Source organism: Kogia breviceps, chromosome X, assembly GCF_026419965.1.
Source record: "Kogia breviceps isolate mKogBre1 chromosome X, mKogBre1 haplotype 1, whole genome shotgun sequence".
In the NCBI taxonomy this organism is placed as follows: Eukaryota; Metazoa; Chordata; class Mammalia; order Artiodactyla; family Physeteridae; genus Kogia; species Kogia breviceps.
This window is the reverse complement of record NC_081330.1, coordinates 52,387,165-52,408,170: the sequence shown is the minus strand read 5'-3', so window position 1 is coordinate 52,408,170 and position 21,006 is coordinate 52,387,165. Positions and strand designations below refer to the sequence as shown.

Below are 21,006 nucleotides of genomic sequence, written 5' to 3'. Positions count from 1 at the left end.
TTAAATGTGCAGGCAAATTAGAGAACCAGTATTTAAATGGAAAAACTTAGAATACCTTCCAATCATTTACCATTTGAGTTCTGGTAAGAATGAAGGTAAAGTTTTATCTTTGATTCCATCAATTCTTTGTGTCACAAGGGAAGAAAATATGTTTACTAAGTAAGCTCATTCTCAAAACTTTGTTAGGCTAAATGTAACATAGAAAAGGCTTCATGATAAGAAAAGCAAAGAAACTTGATTAATAGTAATTAATTTAATGAACAGCCACAAATTTCTGGCATTCTACTTTGTTTATGGTCAACTATTTAACAGTATTAGTTTGAGGATCACAAAATACTTTACTAGAAAGATGAAAAACAAAATTTCCTTTTTAATCACATCAAATTCTTCTTGGGCTAAATTCAATGATTTTAAAATTCTCAAAATAAAGGAAACAGGAAGGTGATCAGTAATCATTCAAATGGGTATTAAAGTTTCATCTGCTAATTATATCATAATATTTTTATGAATCTGAGAGTATTCATAGAACTGATATGAAAACTGAAGAACTGCTAAAAATGATATTTTAGTGCACATGAATGTGTGAATTGTATTGTATGTTAATATTATCTACTTATAGATATATATAGATAGATTAGATAGCATGATATATAAATATACATATATTACATCCAGGATAAATGTTATCTGAGCATATTGATTCATATATAGACTTTTATCAAAACAAAACATTTATCAAAAGAAAGAATATAAGCATCAGGATCAGATTGTCTGAGTGCAAATATTGCTGACTTTGTAAACTTGGGCAGCTTTAATCACTCATTTTCTGAGTTTTTTAACATCTACAATAAAGACTTTCTGTAAGAACAAAGATGAATCCATCCTGGCAAAGAGTATAGCAATGGTCTTGGAGCACTACAGTGCAAAACTGAGATGATCTAAAAACAAAACAAAATTTCATATATATATACATATATAATATTATGTGATATATAATGGCATACCAAACAATACAATATTTGTGTCATTTATATGTCTTCCTTCTTTTATTTCTGTACCTTTGTTTTTGTTATTGTCTTCTGTCCCTCTATTACAAGTTCCCTGACATACTGAGAGAATGACCCATATAGAATTATAATTATGTTGAATATTTATAGACATGTCAACATTTATAATAGCATTTGAGGTATACAAGTTCCTCTCTTAAATCTGTCTTATAAATGTGACCAGTAATGATCCATTTTATGCAGTATTAAATATTAATTTGGGATTATACATTAATGATAAAGACCAAGTGACTTCTTTGGTTGCTAAGTCAATGGAAACTAGAGAAATGACTTAGTTTTCTTGTGGTGTAATAAACATTTCATTTGTACTCCTGCATGCCACAGAAATGCAGCATATACAAGTGATAGCAAGTATTATAGTCATGAATATCCATTCTGAATTTGGTCCTAATTAACACTACTTTATGAAAACATAAGATGGTGAACTCTTATCTTAATTGTTTGAACTATAAACATGTATTGGGCTTCCCTGGTGGCACAGTGGTTGAGAATCCACCTGCTAATGCAGGGGACATGGGTTCGTGCCCCGGTCCGGGAAGATCCCACATGCCGCGGAGAGTCTGGGCCCATGAGCCATGGCCACTGAGCCTGTGCTTCCAGAGCCTGCGCTCTGCAACGGGAGAGGCCACAACAGTGTGAGGCCCACATACCAAAAAAAAACCAAAAAAACAAAAAAACAAAAAAACAAACAAACAAAAAACATGTATCGACCCGGCAAAGTACTTTAAGTCAGCAGAGGTCACATACCAAGTAAGGAGTGTAGTCATAGGTATTTGAAAACTGGGTCAGTGTTCTTTCTACTCAATAGTCAAATTTAGATCCTTTAAAAATGCTATCAAATTCAAAAGTCATAAAATGGAATCCACCCCAACCGTTTGGTCAACAGAATGAAATTTCTTTTTCTATTTTATGGTACTACCTACAGCATCTTTTAGACATTTCTCTATTGCCTTATAAGCTATTTTTGAAAAATTGTTTCTGCTGAGACAGTCTATGATTTAAATGTCCTTTGAAAACCAAAGAAGGCATTTCTTCCGTTTGAAATAGTACTTAAAATATTTACATTCTTAAAGTTAAGGCTTGTAAAGTGATTGTAAGTACCTGCAAATCAAGTGAAATTTGAATGTATTCTTCCATTGACCTGATGTTCTATGATCTGTACCTGTACTTATATAGAGATAATTTGGATCAATGACCTGTAGGAAAATGACACCTAATTTGCCTATTTTAAAGTGACTCACTGAGGTTAAGCCATTTAGACAGCATACCAAAGACAGGACAAAACTGCTGAAAAAATGCTAAACAGAAACCTGTACATTAGCATGTCTTCTAATAGATATATATATATATATATTTTAATAGAATATAAGTGCCAGGTGATCTGGGACCATGTTCCTTTTTTTCACCAAAGTATTCTCAATATATAGCAAGTCCTGCAGCATAATAAATGATAAATATTTTTTGGTCTAATGAATGTCAGAGATGCTTTATTTGGTATTTTAGATTTGAGAATTCTGCCTAAACAAAGAAGGGTAGGCAAAAAGTATTCTTTCTTATTTTAAGATTAAAAATCATGAAGAATGTAGGGTTCCAAGTGTTCTTATTGGTGGAAACTCATGACCTGGCAAACCAAGGCAGTGATGTAGAAGGATGTTCATTATAACAAAAATAGGTTATACAAAGTCTGACAAAAAGACCATTTAGAAAATTTGCCCCAAGAGGGTGAGAAATGGTTTCGATACAAGCACACATTATAAACTTTTTTCTTTCATCCTTAGATTTGGTTTCATTATTTTTCACTGAGCTGGAATTAGTGTCACAGGGTGACTGTGACATATTGACACTCAAACATTCAACATGTTTTCATTTACTCAACAAATATTTGTCAAATGCTTAACAATGTCAGACACTATTCTAGGTTATTTTTGTGCAATCTTTTGCTAAATATACCACAGTCCATTAGCCTTAAACAAAAAAATTTGACCAAAAATATTGTGAGAGAATTTATTACTAAATTACTATATGCCCCTAAATGTATTGCATTGTTTTACTGCAGGATATGTTTGGATTTGGATTATACATGGCCTGAAAATAGTTTCACCTGTGTAAAGGATTTGTTCTTTGAGACATTTTTTTGTCAAGAAGTCACACATACTTATTAATATTTTTAAGTTTAGTGGCAACATGTTTATTAATAGTAGTACTGCATTCTATGATATATTTATAACTCCTAAAATCCTTGATTTACAGTATATAATTAATTTTGAATTATATTTTCTTTCTTTCTTTTTTTTTGTTAGATTGTTTATTTGAGATTTTTCTTGTTTCTTATGGTAAGCTTGTATAGCTATAAACTTCCCTCTTAGAACTTCTTTTGCTGCATCCCATAGGTTTTGTATCATCGTGTTTTCATTGTCATTTGTCTCTAGGTATTTTTTGATTTCCTCTTTGATTTATTCAGTGATCTCTTGGTTATTTAGTAACGTGTTGTTTAGCCTTCATGCGTTTGTTTTTTTTTACATTTTTTTTCCGTGTAATTCATTTCTAATCTCATAGTGTTGTGGTCGGAAAAGATGTTTGATATGATCTCAATTCTCTTAAATTTACTGAGGCTTGATTTGTGACCCAAGATGTCCCATGCACACTTGAGAAGAAAGAGTAATCTGCTGTGTTTGGATGGAATGTCCTATAAATATCAATTAAATCTGTCTGGTCTATTGTGTCATTTAAAGCTTCTGTTTCCCTATTTATTTACATTTTGGATGATCTGTCCATTGGTGTAAGTGAGGTGTTAAAATCCCTCACTATTATTGTGTTACTGTTGATTTCCTCTTTTATAACTGTTAGCAGTTGCCTTATGTATTGAGGTGCTCCTATGTTAGGTGCATATACATTTATAATTGTTATATCTTCTTGGATTGATCCCTTGATCATTATGTAGTGTCTTTCCTTGTCTCTTGTAACATTCTTTATTTTAAAGTCTATTTTATCTGATATGAGTATTGCTATTCCAGCTTTCTTTGATTTCCATTTGCATGGAATATCTTTTTCCATCCCCTCACTTTCAGTCTGTATATGTCTCTAGGTCTGAAGTGGGTCTCTTGTAGACAGCATATATAAGGGTCTTGCTTTTGTATCCATTCAGCGAGCCTGCATCTTTTGGTTGGAGCATTTAATCCATTCACGTTTAAGGTAATTATCGATGCACTTGTTCCTATGACCATTTTCTTAATTGTTTTGGGTTTGTTTTTGTAGGTTCTTTTCTTCTCTTGTGTTTCCCCCTTAGAGAAGTTCCTTTAGCATTTGTTGTAGAGCTGGTTTGGTGGTGCTGAATTCTCTTAGCTTTTGCTTGTCTGTAAAGCTTTTGATTTCTCCATCGAATCTGAATGAGATCTTTGATGGGTAGAGTAATCTTGGTTGTAGGTTCTTCCCTTTTATCACTTGAAGTATATCATGCCACTCCCTTCTGGCTTGTACAGTTTCTGCTGAGAAATCAGCTGTTAACCTTATGTGAGTTGCCTTGTATGTTATTTGTCATTTTTCCCTTGCTGCTTTCAATAATTTTTCTTTGTCTTTATTTTTTGCCAATTTGATTACTATGTGTCTCGGATGTTTCTCCTTGGATTTATCCTGTATGGGACTCTCTGCACTTCCTGGATTTGGGTGGCTATTTCTTTTCCCATGTTAGGGAAGTTTTCGACTATAATCTCTTCAAGTATTTTCTCAGGTCCTTTGTCTCTCTCCTCTCCTTCTGGGACCTCTATAGTGTGTATCTTGTTGCATTTAATTGTTGTCCCAGAGGTCTCTTGGGCTGTCTTCATTTCTTTTCATTCTTTTTTCTTTATTCTGTTCTGCAGCAGTGAATTCCACCATTCTATTTTCCAAGTCACTTATCCATTTTTCTGCTTCCATTATTCTGCTATTGATTCCTTTTAGTGTAGTTTTCATTTCAGTTATTGTATTGTTCATCTCTGTTTGTTTGTTCTTTAATTCTTCTAGGTGTTTGTTAAACATTTCTTGCATCTTCTCGATCTTTGCCTCCATTCTTTCTCTGAGGTCGTGGATCATCTTCACTATGATTATTCTCAATTCTTTTTCTGGAAGGTTGCCTATCTCCACTTCATTTAGTTGTTTTTCTGGGGTTTTATCTCGTTCCTTCATCTGGTACATAGCCTCTGCCTTTTCATCTTGTCTATCTTTCTGTGAATGTGGTTTTTGTTCCACAGGCTGCAGGGTTGTAGTTCTTCTTGCTTCTGCTGTCTGCCCTCTGGTGGATGAGGCTATCCTATATCTTCTTTCTAATGTATCTCATTTAAATTATTTGAACTAAGGAGCCAATTGATAGCTGGGAATGTTTTGTGTCCATTCCTGAAAGTGTCTATTTTTTCAAAATGAGAGTTTTGTGATAGTCTTCAGAGTTTATTGATAACCATATATGGTTTTATGTTGAAAATATATAATGATGCACTAGCATTGGTTCTTTCTGATGTTATTCAGTTAACTATTTATAAGAAGTAAAGTTTAAAATGAATTGAAATTCATGATTATTTAGTTCAAAACCACATATCAAGTTATTCTTTTAACTTCATCAACCTAAGGGATAATATATATTCTGAAAAAAACAAACAAACCCAAAAATATCTTCTAGTAAGAAAAAACAATATTCTTAGGTCTTATTTAAATCAAGTAGTATTCATTATTTTAAAAATGAGTATGTTTCTCTTTCCCTTGACACTTGAAATCCAGGTATAATGTTTCAAATTATAGGGAAAATATCAGATTATTTTGTTTTTGGAAACATACATTGTGATTTGGGTATTTAATTTAATTACAAAATTTTCCCTTCAATTTTAACAAACAAAACTACATGTAGTACTTGAATTTAATTTAAAGAAATAAAATACAAATTGAATTTAATTCTATTTAAAAAAACATGTAGAATCACTTTTAGAATTTTTTCAGTGAGTTGTAACTATGCAAACTGAGTGAACACTGGTTTCTTTCCTGCATAATCCAGTACAAATGTAGAAACAGAATAGGAAAATATTGCTACTTAGGAATCAGGGGATCCAGGGACCTGCCTAGAACATTATAATTGTCCCTTCTTAAAAATCCTTGTGTCATAATGTTTCATCTGAGTGCAATGGGCATTAGAGGACTAGATAGGACTGGCATACATTTTAAATAAACATCTTGGTTGGTCATGCTTTAGATTCTCTTAGGCCAAATTTCAGATTCTTAGCAATACTAATCTGCATATTTGACACAATATGTGTATCATTTCCCCAACCTGGCTAGCAGAAATATTATCATTCTATGTTTGAAGAAACTTAGCTAAGTAAAGGGAGAGATTAATACTTAAGAACTCAAGCAAGTACAGAATCAAATTTATACTATGTGAAAGATTTATATTTTCTTTCTTATTATGTAAAAAGTAGATCTTAGGCAATATTTTATCTCTAACTGATATGCTTTTCTTCTGCAAATACCAAAATATAATATTTATATTTTGTGTATTCAAAGAGCTATTACCTTGAATCTGTGTCTTGTAATCATGAAGTGAAGATGATTTCTAAGGCAGATAGCATTTCATTTATTCAAAAAACCTCTTAACGTGCCTTATGCAGTCAGTTCATCTGTCAGACTGATAACATAAGTCCTTCATACTCCTCCTCCTCTTCCTGTGCATATAAACTTGTATTTAATTCAGTTTGAAATAGCTTACTTCTACTTTTCATTTCTACTTCATGTTTGTGGCACTGTCTTTTACTCTTTGTTCTTTGCTGATGTAAAATATTTATCAACATATCACCAAAGGAGATTGGTTCTCCACATAGATAGCCAATGTTACACCACAAGGAAAATGTCTCTTCTTGTTTATTCCTAAAATCTATAGCCAGATGACCAAATGTCAGGTTTATCCATTGACATTTGAAATATAAAATTAAATAATTTTATGGATAATAATTATACATGGATATTGCCATTAAACACTCGATTTTAAAATAATTTAGATCTAAAATTTAAAAAAGATCATACTTCTTTTGATATCAAGCAAACATAAATGTGGATTTTATTTCATTATTTTAACTGTCCTAATGGAAAAATAGGTCTTCCAATACATTTACTTTTCATTTTTTCTTCAATATAATGTTGAAAAATAGTTGAAAAAATAAAACTAGCCTGAGACTATTTTTTAGAAATGGTCTGTTGTTTCAAGGTTAACTCCTTTCCCCAAATGTTAAAATACAACATGTGAATAGCCAGTTAGTTCCAAGAATGAAAATTTCTGCCAAAGCTTGTGTTCTGTACTCTGGCACAAAGTCCCAGCAAAATATATATTAGAGAGAAAGACTATAAAATAGAAAATAAACAAAAAGTCTCCAATTATTTAAAAATACCAACTTGGTACTATGATTTAAACTGGTATTAATTCACTGTGATTACAAGAAATCACAACTTCCTAGGCACTAACGTAGCATATGAGAAGATGAAATCATATTCATAAAGAGAATCATCAAGTCAGATTGCACTTCTAACACCATACTTTTTCTTTCAGTCATTTTATCTACTTAAATATGTTATATGTAAATATTAAGAGATACATCATAGAATAACCAATTTACTTGGAATTTTCTAAGTAGTACATCCAGATACAACTCTCTAAATTGATGCATTGGGAGAAAAAATACTATCAATAAATAGTGTTCATTATCTTTCTCATTTTTCAGAGAATTTAAAAGTGAAATTAACAGAACATTGTTTTGGACAGCCATGTAATATTTATGTATAGTGAAAGAATGTTATTGAAATTAGTTATTTCTTATGGATTTTTAAAAATTATGCTCCTGTGTACAAAAATGTAACAACCTCTGCTCAAAATAGAATTAAATCAGGTATTTTTCAAATGGTTATTATATGAACCATTTCCTTTCCTAGTTTCCTATTTCATATACTACATATATATATAATACATAATAAGGAATATACATAATATGTTTATAATATAAATATAGATGTGCATATATTATAAATATAAATGCTTCTCCAATGAAATATCTTTGTCTCTAAATTGTACTTTAAATGGTATGCAGAGCCTAATATTTTTAGCAATGCATATAGTCATGTGGAAGGATAAAATACTCTGGAATTCACAAAGTTGATTTCCATTAATGAAATAATAATCTGAAGTGTTTTAGTAAAAGCCATTCCCTATTATCATGTCCAGTTATGCCATACAGAGACTTTAATTACCTACTGTTTTCTTCCTACTACAGCAGATTTTTTAATTAGTTTGTTATAGAGCAAACAATTTGGTGAAAATGTGAGGGAATATTTTCAAATGTTTTTTAATTTAAAAAGTAACTTCTTTTTAAAGGAAAGTTTCATTATATTAATAAAACTAGTACATATACATTTAGCACATGTCTCTAGATTTAATTAAAGTTTATCTGTGTTATTTTTCAGTGTGCACAACTCATGGTCATTGACAAGCCAGTCAAAGCTTCTAAAATTGGATAAACTGATTAAAAGAAAATCATATTAAATTTCACAAAGAAGAGATTTTAAAACTTAAATCCTTTAGTAGTGTGCAAATTGTACACTATTACCTTGGAGGTATGTACTTTGTCTGCATTAAATCAGGCAAAGGAAAATGCTTTAAAAATCAATTTCTCTATGGACCCAAAAACCAGATACACCATCAAGTCCTATTTGAAAATGGTCTTGATTTAGAATTCATTCACTCAAGAACAGATTGAGTATTAAAAGGTGTGAAATATTTGAGAGCTACAATTGTTTCAAACATTTTGGATAGCTTAGAGGCAGATTTCAGAAATATTGATTTTTTAGTATTTTCTTTGCCAAATGAAAAGACAATGGATCCAGCCCTCAGTCTTTTGTTTTTGGAATTTCTCAAGATCATTTAAATTTGTGTTATTCTCAGAACAGCTTCATACACCTCTCAGAATAATGTAACTAGGGCTGAATCCTTCATGTTTCAGTTTCTTTGAGGTTTGTTTGTTTCTTTGTTTTGTTTGTTTGTTTTGAAGTTGGGGGAGTGAGCTCAACTCTTTTTTTTTTATTTTATAGTTTTTTAATTTTTGTGTGTTTTTTTGTTTGTTTGGTTGGGATTTTTTTGTTTGTTTGTTTATTTGGTTTATTTATGGCAGCACTGCGCAGCTTGCAAGATCTTAGTTCCTGACCAGGGATGGAACCGAGGCCCTCAGCAGAGAAAGCCTGGAGTCCTAACCACTGGACCGCCAGGGAATTCACAGCACAATTCTTAAAAGAAGGATCTTCTCCCTTAAATAACCAAACTAAACCGGAAGTATTTGGAATTAGCATTTGTGCTGCTTAGAACAGTTTTACAAAGTGATTAAGTGAACCCAAAATATCTGTGTTCACAGGAGTCCTATTCTCTAAGGTATCTGGCCCTGTACATCACAGAATTTTTCTTCTCTTAATTGTAACTGTCAAAAGGAACTATTATGATTGGCTAGATTCACTCCATATGCTTCTGGACCATTTAAAACATTAAGGTCAGATTTTGAGATAGAACTTTTTGACTTAAATCTTTAAGGAAAGGAGGAATAACACTCCAGGACCAAGCTAAATTACAAATTACTATTTTTAATAGGAATTATCTATTTTTTTGATTTGCCAAATCAAGATTTTTCTTCATAAAGTATACTCTTCTCTTGTTTTCCCTTGTTAATTGGTGTGTACAGGAAAAGGTAAATTACATTTAATATTCATCTAAGTTGGCATTTCCCCAAAATATATTTTAAAAACACTGATTTTTTTGATACTCCCTGTAGTAAATGTTTACCTTGGGCAAATAGCTTTGGATATACATATTGTTTCCATCTCTTGGAAATGATCAATAAACCATCAATAAAACATTTCAGAGTGTGTGAGTTCTTTGGTAGAGAAAATGTGAATTCTAATTCCACTTCTTCCTCTAATTCGTTGTGTGGATCATAGATACGTAATTTCATTTCCTTTCATTTTTTAAAATTTATTTTTATTTTTTATTGGGATATAATTGACATATAACATTGTGTAAGTTTAAAGTGTGCAACATGTTGATTTGATACATTTATATATTGCAATGTGATTACCACTGTAGCTTTAGCTAACAGCTCTATCATGTCACATAATTATTATTTCTTTTTGAGGTGAGAAGATTTATGAACTAGTCTCAGCAATGTTGAAGTATGTCATATAGTATTTTTGACTGTAACCAGTATGCTGTGCCTTGAATCTCCAGGACTTATTCATCTTCTAGTTGCAAGTTTGTACATTTTAAGTCATTTCATTTCTTTTGACCTCATTTCTTCATATATATACTAAGAATGTTGAATCAGATGACTTTCTAAGGGCTCTGGTCCTTGGCCTGTGAATTTATTTTATTCTAGAAAAAATTTAATTTGTACCTCTGTGCTCTTTGAAGTACAAACACTGTCAACATGAAAAAGAAAATGACATTTGAAAGTACTATCTGCTTTAGTGGTCCCAAAAATAACCCCTAAATAAAAGGTCAGAAAACCAATAGATTATGGATTAGAAAGATTTTGTAATGAATAGGAAAAATGAGTTAATTTCAGGAATTTTAAAAGACATACAGCTCTACGCTGTGGTCCCAAAGATATCCCCTAAACAAAAAGGCAGAAAATACAGCCAATAGTTTATGGATTAGAAATATTTTGTAATAAACAGGAAAAATGTGTTAACTTCAGAAACTTAAAAATATGTACAACTCTAGGCTAAAAAGGAAAATAAGCCATTTGGCATGGCACAGCATGAATTTGGTTAACCAAAATCCTATTAATGTAGAGAATGGCAATTGCATATTAGTGAAAAGGTTTCCTTTTAATTTCTAGGTTTTAGTCTCTCCAATAAAACCAACACTATGACTTTGGTTGTCAATTTTGAAATGAATATTTCTTTTTTTTTTTGGCTGCACTACACAGCTTGTGGGATCTTAGTTCCCCGACCAGAGATTGAACCCAGGCCATGGCAGTAAAACTGCCAAGTTCTAACCACTGGAGTGTCACGGAATTCCCTGAATATTTCTTTAATCCAGCAGTAAACTAACTTCTATAGAAACCCAGGACCTATATGAATGGAAATTTTAATATACAGAGATGAAAAATGTATTTTATACTTGCAACATTGCTTTTATTGTAAATAAGGTACTCATTATACTAATCATCTTGCATCTTTTGCATTTATAGTCTTAACCTTTCACACAATTTGAACAGAAAATTTGATTTGAGCTTCACTATTTTTGTGGTTCAGACTCAAGTACAATAATGCTGTAGCTTATTAGTTTTGCAATAAACAGGAGATGCACTGGGGTGATTTGGATTATACATCAAGAATTGGATCTTCTTGGCACATCTTATGGAACGCTTTAAAATTAGCATTATTCAAAGAAAACTAGGTATTGGCCAATTAATTTGACATTACAATCTTCAACTACATTGTTTTTTGTTTGTTTGTTTGTTTGTTTTATACTGATTCAGCTATATTCTGTGACCTTCAGTACAAACTCTTGTGTGGCTTGGCATAAGAAAATGAATGAGGAACTTGTTCTCAACAATTAGTCCATAACTTAGAATATGTGTTAGGTTCTGAATTGAATCTTGATTTATCAGATTTTTCTCTATATTAGGAAGCATAGTAAACACTGTAATGTACTGAGACATGGTGATGCATTAAATAAATAAATATTTAAATATTTATTTAATACTTATAGAAAACATTATCTTTCAATTGACTATAGTGGCAAAGATATCTGATTATCTCCAAATGAATGTCTTTAAAAATGTTTTAAAATCTTACTTACCCCCAAGATAATGACCTTTTAAAATTTCATTAAAGTAGCTTTATTATGTGACTTTAAAAAATATACATGAGAAAACAACTGCAATTGTTACTACTTTTTTGAAGTAAATGGCAGTAATAGATTGGTGCATGATATTTGGTCAACAAACATTAAGGCAACACCATCAACTTTGTGGTGAGCTCTGTTGACCTTTAAGCTATTCAAGCAGTATCTATTTATCAATATTTCTTTTCACATTTAGCCAGATGTTCCTAGTGCATGTTGAGTATTTAAACATTTATGTTAGGATTATGAAGGAAATGTTAAAATATGTTTGTGTAGAGTAATAAAACATGTTTTGGTATTGTTATTGTGATAAATTTTGTAATTTTTATGTGACTTAAGTAGAAGCTGCATTTTTTACTGTAAAATGTGATTCCTTAATTTAAACTTTGTAGTACAAGAATCCCAGTAATTCATGTTGTTTACTAATTAATTACTTATGTTCCTTTACTAATTAAGATATTTGAGTAATAAATTTAGAAAGTAATATTAAAACTTCAAGTATATTTCAAAGTAAGCACATATACAAATTTAAATTTTTATGTGATTATTGCATTGTGTAAGTAAAACTAATGATACCTGAACTATTAATGGCTTAAATTTATTAATTAATATATTTATTATTAAATACATTGCAGAATATTTAATACCTGAAAACAATTTTCTTGGTGAAAGCAAGTTTAACTTGTTAGATATATTTATTTTATTTATTAGTAAAATTTCAAGTTACCCATAAATGATATACTCATTCATAATATAACTTTGGTTGGATTAATTAGTAAAAAAATTCATTTCAGTCATAATGATTCACATAGATTCTAGTATCTCAAATGATAAAGATTATCCTTATTTTGATCTTGCAAAAATCTTGAGCAGTGTGGATGCTTCAAAAAAATCAATGATAAACCTTTAAACATTAGGAAGCATTTGAAATTTAGGAATGCCTTTGGAAATGAACTTTATGTAAAAAATCTTCCTAATATAATGAATGTATCTATTAATTTCTATGTCAGCATATGAGTACTTAATATTGCTTTAGAGGGGGAAAATTGTTCCCTTTTTGACTATTTTTCATGTGATGAATTTGTGTCTCTTCAGAATTGTCCTGAAAATTTTATGCAGAATCTGCTTATTGTCCTGAATTTTAAAGAAAATTGATCAATATTTGACTTTACTGGTTTATAAACCAATTTCATTCTTCAGCTTGGCAGCTAAATGTCTCCTGGGATAGATTTTATATATGTGTTTGTTTTCTTTTTCATTGTTGTCATGTCACTTGTTTTGCTTTTTTTATTTGTACCTCCTTACCCTTAGAAATAAGTCTAGACCTATCACATTTCAAGCACTTTATTACTTCTGTGCTTAAAACAGCCTTTCTTTTTCACTCCAGTATATTGAAAACTCTACATTTAAATATTACAGGAATTTTTTTAAAGTATTACAGGAATTGATTATTAATTCCAATAATAAATTAAAATACTGTGTGTGTGTGAGAGAGAGAGTGAGAGACTTATTGAAGTAGAACCATTATTTGAGTGGTGCAGAGTTGATGAATATTATTTAGAAGATCAATTCTACCTAAAGTGCCTTGTGAAAGCACTACTTTTTTTTTTTTTATGCTTTGGTTTGTATTACCATTAAATTACATTGCTTACAGACAAAACACCTTATGATGAAAAATAAATGTGCCATGTATATGTCAATGACACTTAAAATGTTGTGCAATGCTCTCTAATTAATCCATATCATTGCATAGAAACATTACTTTCACTTCCATTTTTCTGTCTTTGACCTATTCCTTCTCTCTAAGCATTTCATGCATCTTTAGTTTCATAATATTCAAATTTAATCCAAAGTTGATTTTTAACAATTTCAAAATGTTTATCTTTAAAGTTTTTATCTTTAGATGTGTGTTATTAAATATATCAGAAAATCATTTTTACTGTTGGCTTTAAAATTTTACAAAGAATAAATCTGTGATTCATTTGTCCGGATCAACACATACCAAAGTATTTATAAATATATAATTACTTTGTTTTGTTGCAAAATAGACTTTGCTATTTGTCTTAGATCAAGCAAGATCTCACAGTGTTTTGAAGGAGGTCACTTAATAATGCAGTGTTATTTATCTGGATAATAAATATAATGATCTCGATTCCCCCATTTTTAATTGTGAGAAATAAATGAAGTTTTAGTTATGAAAATAGCTGTATTACAGAAAAAGTATCTTAACCAAGATAAGAATACTTCTATTGGGCCATCTAATATTAGTATCTGTTGATGTTTTGTTTTTTTCCCATGATTTTTAAAAATCGGATTTGGAGGAAAAACAAGCTGTTAAGTCAAAAACAATGTTTTCCTTAAGCTACATTTCCTGTAGGAGGTTCCAGGAGAAAAAGTGAAATTTTAATAGAGGAGTATACTTTGTTATCATCGGCAATGAAGCTAGAAAATCTACTGAGTTCTTGGAAAATGTTGAGTTCAACAATACATTGACTTTAGGGGAAGGACCAATCATTACTTCCCAAGAGGTCAGCATATAGCATAGACTTGGTCTGAGTTTAGAAAAACATACTATAGGAGATAGATTTTTATGGGTTATCAGTATTCTGCCTTATCTATCTCAGTCATCACATTCTCTAAAAAATGTTGAACATATATTGCAATATATTACAATTTATATTTATTTAGTTAATGTAACGTTGGGAATAAAAGAAAATATTTATTTGTATTTAACTCTGTTAAACTCTCTTTTTAGCTTTCAATCCTGGACTAAAGAAAGGTACAGTAGAAATCAACACAAATCATAACCATGGTGCATTTATCATTTTAAAATGAATTTGTGTTTGTTTTAAGAACTTTTGGCCTCTTCATTTCTCATAAAACATTGCAATTTCAACTGTTTGCTTCAAACACATTTTTAAGATGTTTAAAATGAACTGACATCTAAGAAAGGTATCAGTCATTTGGATATCTTATATAACTGGATGCTTTTTCCAAGTTGTGTGTAATTAATCTTTAGATGTTAATGTGACCCTGTAGTCATTTATTTGACTTACAGTAGTTACTTTCAAATTACCTATGAATTTAATTATTCATTTTTCTCCTCTGACAGTATAAGCATATTCAGGACTTTGTCTGAGGATGCATTAAATATATAATTTTACTTTTCTATATTTTCATTTGAAATTGATCTGTAAACCGTGAATGCTGTATACATGTCTAATAAAATAATCCAAGTTGACATTCTTTGTGAACTTGCAAATAATATGCATTTTCTTTGCCAAATAATATATATAGATTACATGTGAATCTATACTAAGTCATGGTCAACAGAAAACAAATGTCTTTAAATATGGAGTTTAAGCAATCAGTTAAAATGTGTATAATTTTACTGTGCTGATAAAGTTTTAAAATGATGCAGGATATTTTGAATGATCCAAATATATTTGCATTCTCTGTGTATATGTATCAATTTCTTTATTGTGTATTTCATAGTTCAGGATGGATCTATCATATTGTTTCATTGCTATTTAAGACAATAATTCATTTCACTTCACACACTTTTAAAATATGTTACAGTCCATCAATATTTTGATCGAGTGGAAATAGCACTCAAAGAATATTTTTTTCTGAAATCAGTCATAAAAATCTAAATCATTATGTAAAGAACTTCCCCTTTAATTTTTAATTTTGACATATCATCAATACTAACAGCATGTGTTATTATTTTTGGTATTTTAAATGTTTTTTTCAATGTTGTTTGGTTTTTTTACATTGCATTGGCATAGTTCTCTTGTGATCTTATGTAATTTGTTTTAATGTCCATGATAAATTTTTAACTATCATCTAACTAGCAGAATTTCAAGCTAAATATTTTACTCCCCATGAAAGTCTTGAGTATTCAACATTTACATGGGTTATTCAGGTGAAAATGGATGCATTGCATGAACTTTTCATTTTTTCTCTCCCCTTCTCATTAGTTTTTAAGTGTCGCATAATAGATACTGTTCAGAAACTAGAGCTATATAAAGTCATGGTGATACTTTTGTGGTTGTGATGCAAAGTCAAGGTGTTTTGAGCATAACTATTCAGAGGCATAGTGGAAACAGCATTTGAATGTGAGCCAGGACATCTAGAGTTCTAATGACAGTTTTGCACCTGACTAGATGCATACTGGCCAAGTCATTTAAACTCAGTCTTCATTTACTTCTTTCCCTCATTAAAAAAATCTAGTAATCATAAGTATGCTTAAGCCTCAGGAGAAGTCATGCTGCTAAAACATGACAACATAATAATAGTAATAATCACAAATTAAAAAACAAAACAAAAGTGTGTACAGTTCTATATGCTGTCCCTAATAACCTACAAATGTTTTTATCTTAATACACCACTGCTACGTGTAAGTTCTATCATTTTATCCATTTTGCAGAGATAGAAACTGAGGCAAAGAAAGGCTAAATAATATAGAAATTCATTTGATAAAATGAATTAAAGCACTCTCCCTGTATAAAACACTACTATTACTTAGATTTTTGAACCTTCATCAATACACCAATGAGTAATGATCATTGCAATTAAACTCATATTTTAAATCTTGCTCTAATTGATATTTATTTAGTATATTCATAATGCAACTGGGTTCTGCCTCCAACTGCACTGAAACACCATAGTACCTTTTGTAGTTATATTCTATGATAATTTTCATACCATATTTTATATATCCATTTTCCCTCAACTCATTTGAGTAGACTTGCTATTATTTAACTCACATAGCACAATTTCTTAGGCATATTTTACGTAGTTAAATGTTAGTTTATAAGAGGAAAAAGCCCTCTATGACGCTAATCATAAATTTATAAAACTAAGATCATTTCATTTATTTAACTTTCTATTGAACGTAAATAAGATATATACACGCAAATTATTAGTAGTAGGAGAATTACTTTTAATTCTGGTATGCTTTACTTGTCCCCAAGGAAGAAATTGCAAATATATACTTGTCAGTTCATTCAGAGCAAACTCTTTTGTACCTCCTTCTGAGGAAAACATACATTAATAAACATTTATAAATTAATACCTTTCATTGAATTTGCTTGCAAGTGTACTTTCCTTTTTTTGTGGACATGTTTTAATGTAAGGTGAGAGTTTTAGCTATAATATATCAATTACATTTTCTGTTTTCATTGAGGTCTAGGGTTTGAGCAATAGAATGTCAACTGGTTTGTCTACCTGCAGTCATTCGTTGTCCATAGTAATGTTCAGTTGTTCAAGCTGAGTGTTGGCATATCGTTACAGTGTTTTATTACCCTTCTGGTCTTCTGATAGCTCTCAGGGATCCGTTCTTGAGAGAGGTTTCCATATTTATTGTTAGTATACAAGGGTCAGCTGTAATTTAGGAGTTCATTACTTTATACTTGAAATGTTGAATATGAGTCAGGAGAAACTGTTTAGAGATGAGAATGTGGGGGGAAAAGTAGGTTGAAGTGGAAGGTTCTAGGAAAGACTGGGGAAATGAGTTATCTCTCAGCCAAATGAATCATCTCACCTATCTTCATCCAACTACTTAGTTAATAAGAGTTTGTGAACATAAAGTATAATTCATCCTTATGCATGATAGATATGGAGTTTTTCATATGTCAATTAGTAAGAAAAGTAATGTCTTTTCATAAGGTATCTTTTTTTTTTCATGGCCAGGAGTTAATGAAAATGCATGTGTAAGTTTCAAAATGAAAAATGTATAACACAGGCCATAATATTAATCACTTCATGTTAATTTATATAGTATCTTCCTAAAATCTCAGACCAAAGGGCTAAATCAATATGCAGTTTTGTTAGTTTTATTTTAGATTACTAATAGTAGACTCTAGAATGTCATAGAGAAATATTTGTGAAAGGAATTAAGTCTAATGTAGCATTTGCATATTTTACTATCTAAAATTACCTTCTTTAGATCATGTATAACAAGTTCATTCCACCATATTATGTATTATACAGTGACACATAGAACTAGAAAAAACATGCCTTATGATAAAATTGTATTGTTTTTTGAATTTTTTTACAATAAAAAAGAAACAAATGTGATATTATTTATCACATAAAAGTAGACTAATTAGTAGAAAATTTAGTATCTTTTTGAGGCTATGCAGTGTATTAAAGTTAGAAAATGGGTGCAGTACTTTAGTGTTATTCTGATAAAAACTCTTAGCATAGCTTTGAAACAGTATATAATTTGTGAATAAAAAATGTATACTTTAAACTTTATGCTCTGGGTATATACTACTGTCTTTTAAAAAATCTTTGTAGGGAAATAAATAGTATTGCTAAGTGACATATTGTTCAGCTGCTTGTTAGCAAATCATGGCTTGAACATTTAAATGAGCCATAAACATTACTTCTGCTATAGCTAATAATAGTAACTCTGATTTCATAAAGCATAATTTTATTATTCATCACTCTTACAGTGCCTTGAAATTGATACAATTTGACTGACACAGTAAAATGATAAAATATTACTTTACTTTCATTTGCAGATGCCATATCAAAAGCTGGGTCTACTATGAGGCAGAATTTTTCTATTGAAATATACTTTACAAAGCGGTGTTTTTTTTCTAGGACACACATAACAATTGATTGTTGAAAAGGCAACTTTCTTATTAGGTAAATTGTCTATCTGAGAATATAGCCTAAGGGTCTTGAAGTTCAAGTAATTTATTATCGTTGATTTTGATCAGTACTGTCACTGGAAATATAATGAGCGACACATATAATTTAAAATTTTCTAGGGGCCACATTTAAAACCACAAACAAAACAAACAATAATAGGTGAAATTAATTTTACCAATATATTTTATTTAACCCAACATAAACAAAATATCATTATTCCAACAGGTAATCAATATAAAAATTTTCTATAAGATAGTTTAAATTTCTTTTCATAGTAAGTCTGGAAATCTGGCATGCATTTTACACATACAGCACATCTCAGTTCCAACTAGCCACATTTTAAGTGTTCAATAGCTATGTGTGGCTTGTGGCTGCTACATCAACAAAGCTTTAGATCCCTCTCGAAGACTAAGGGTTTGGGATTGGGCTGCAGAGAAAGAAAGGGCTTTGATATACATTGGCTTGATATTATACCTTGAAGTAAAACAAACAAACAAACAAAACTTGAAAACCTTGAATTTATCCTTGATCATCTGAGGACATTTTCTCCCTGGCTGGCCAAAGTTCAAAGAAAAAAAGAAAACATTTGGGAAGGGTACTCTTGTTGATTTTTGCTGCCATGGGGGATGAAACAATGTCCAATGTGAAACAGCAAAGGGCTGCATAGATCAAAGTCAACACTTTCTATTGCAGACTTTTTGTCATATGTTTGAGGCGCTTAAGTACCACAATTCATTGCAATTTGCTCTCCTTGAAATTCTTGAGTAGTTTTCAAGAGGAGCCTTCAGTAGAGAACACTGATTGGTGCTTGTTAATCTTGAGGCATGGATGATTTTAAAAGGTGTATTGTATAGGGTTTTATAATAATCAATATGTATTACTACCAGAACTTGAGCCAGAAGGCTGAAAAGTTTCTATCTTCCAGTTCATATAAAATGTGATACTTCAATTTTAAAATATTAGCAATATAATTTACCTTGTTAATGTGAATGTAAGAATGTGAATTTCTGAGAATATTAAATAAGAACGTGTAATTTCTTAAACAAATCTAAAATATTTGTATAATAGATAGATGCATGTGGTATTCATGGCGCTCATGCTCACAGGGTGTATTTCCTAGGTTCACCCGCTATAAAAATGATTATAAATAGTGCTGTGTGTCAGAGATAATTTAAAGCATTGATTTCTTCACTTGATAATCACTTATTACTGGTCCAAAATATCACCAAGCTAAAAGCATAAAAGTGATGAACTGCAATGCTCATTTAATAAGACAACATTCAAGTAAATCAAAAAATGCTTTATGTTCTTAACTACAATCATATCTAATTATATTGTTGCTTATAGGTAAAGATATGGAATGTACTATTTACCTATTATTCAGAAACTAAGTGAAATTTATAAAAGTTTAACAGTTTACATTTGAAGAAACTGACTGTTGAAGGCTTTACACAGTTTGAATTTATATCAGATTAACAAAAATTGTATTTTCTTTGCTGTCTATATTTGTTTCTCTTCTCCAAATGTAACAATATCCTAGAAGATAAGAGGGAAGAAATAGGAACCTTTAGAAAACTCATATTAAATACTTTCCAAATATATTGACTCTGGCCTTCTTAAGCTTTCTCTAATGTGTTTAAAATGCAAAGAATAAGAATATTTAGAGAAGTAACAAAAAGAGTGGACATATTTTTGTCAGCAAATGTCAAAATATATAAGGCTTTAACAAAAACAAGATGGTAGGTGTGTAGAAATTGATAGATCAATGTGGTAAAATAGTAAATAAGCTGACCATAATGCATACCTGAAGTTAATATATGATTTTAAAATAATCAAAACCAGAGGTAAACAACTATGTATGAATTATTAAACAAGTTGTGCTGTGAAATTTGGCAAAGTATTTGGGAAAAGATCATCACTCCAAAATACATATCCAAAAAAATTATAGTAGGTCAAAGATATAACTATAAACCTGGGGACATACAGTAGAAGAAAATATGTGAATATTAATTAATCAAAGAAATGGACTTCATTTAAAATTTTACTCCTGAGTATCTGTATAATTTGTGACAAAACTAGTTCCAAACATTTCTGATAAAAATATTTTATTGAATTGAAATACTGAGATTAGTTCTCATGCTACACTATGGAAATTACTGTTACTCCAAATGTTTCAATTCTAAAGTGATTCTATTATCATTAATTTAGACATAGCTCTTGAAAGAAAGGATGATTACAGAAAGCAGACTGTATGGCACTAAGTAATAGATATTCTTTTTTTAAATATTGATTTTGATGATAATGATAATAATAATCACCAACTTTTAATGAGTAGGTATAAAACATTACTCATTTTTCACATTTCAAAGCAGTGACAGA

General features: G+C 30.4%; 1 protein-coding gene across 6 annotated transcripts in view; it reads left to right on the top strand.

Annotated features, from left to right (window-relative positions):
• Nucleotides 1-21,006, top strand: part of PCDH11X (protocadherin 11 X-linked) — a 779,467-nt gene that overhangs the window by 648,310 nt on the left and 110,151 nt on the right. For all 6 annotated transcript variants that reach the window (XM_059049893.2, XM_067023489.1, XM_067023490.1 and 3 more), the window contains one exon: nucleotides 14,720-14,743. In XM_059049893.2, coding sequence (XP_058905876.1) covers nucleotides 14,720-14,743 — 24 coding nt within the window. The remainder of the gene's footprint in view (nucleotides 1-14,719; nucleotides 14,744-21,006) is intronic.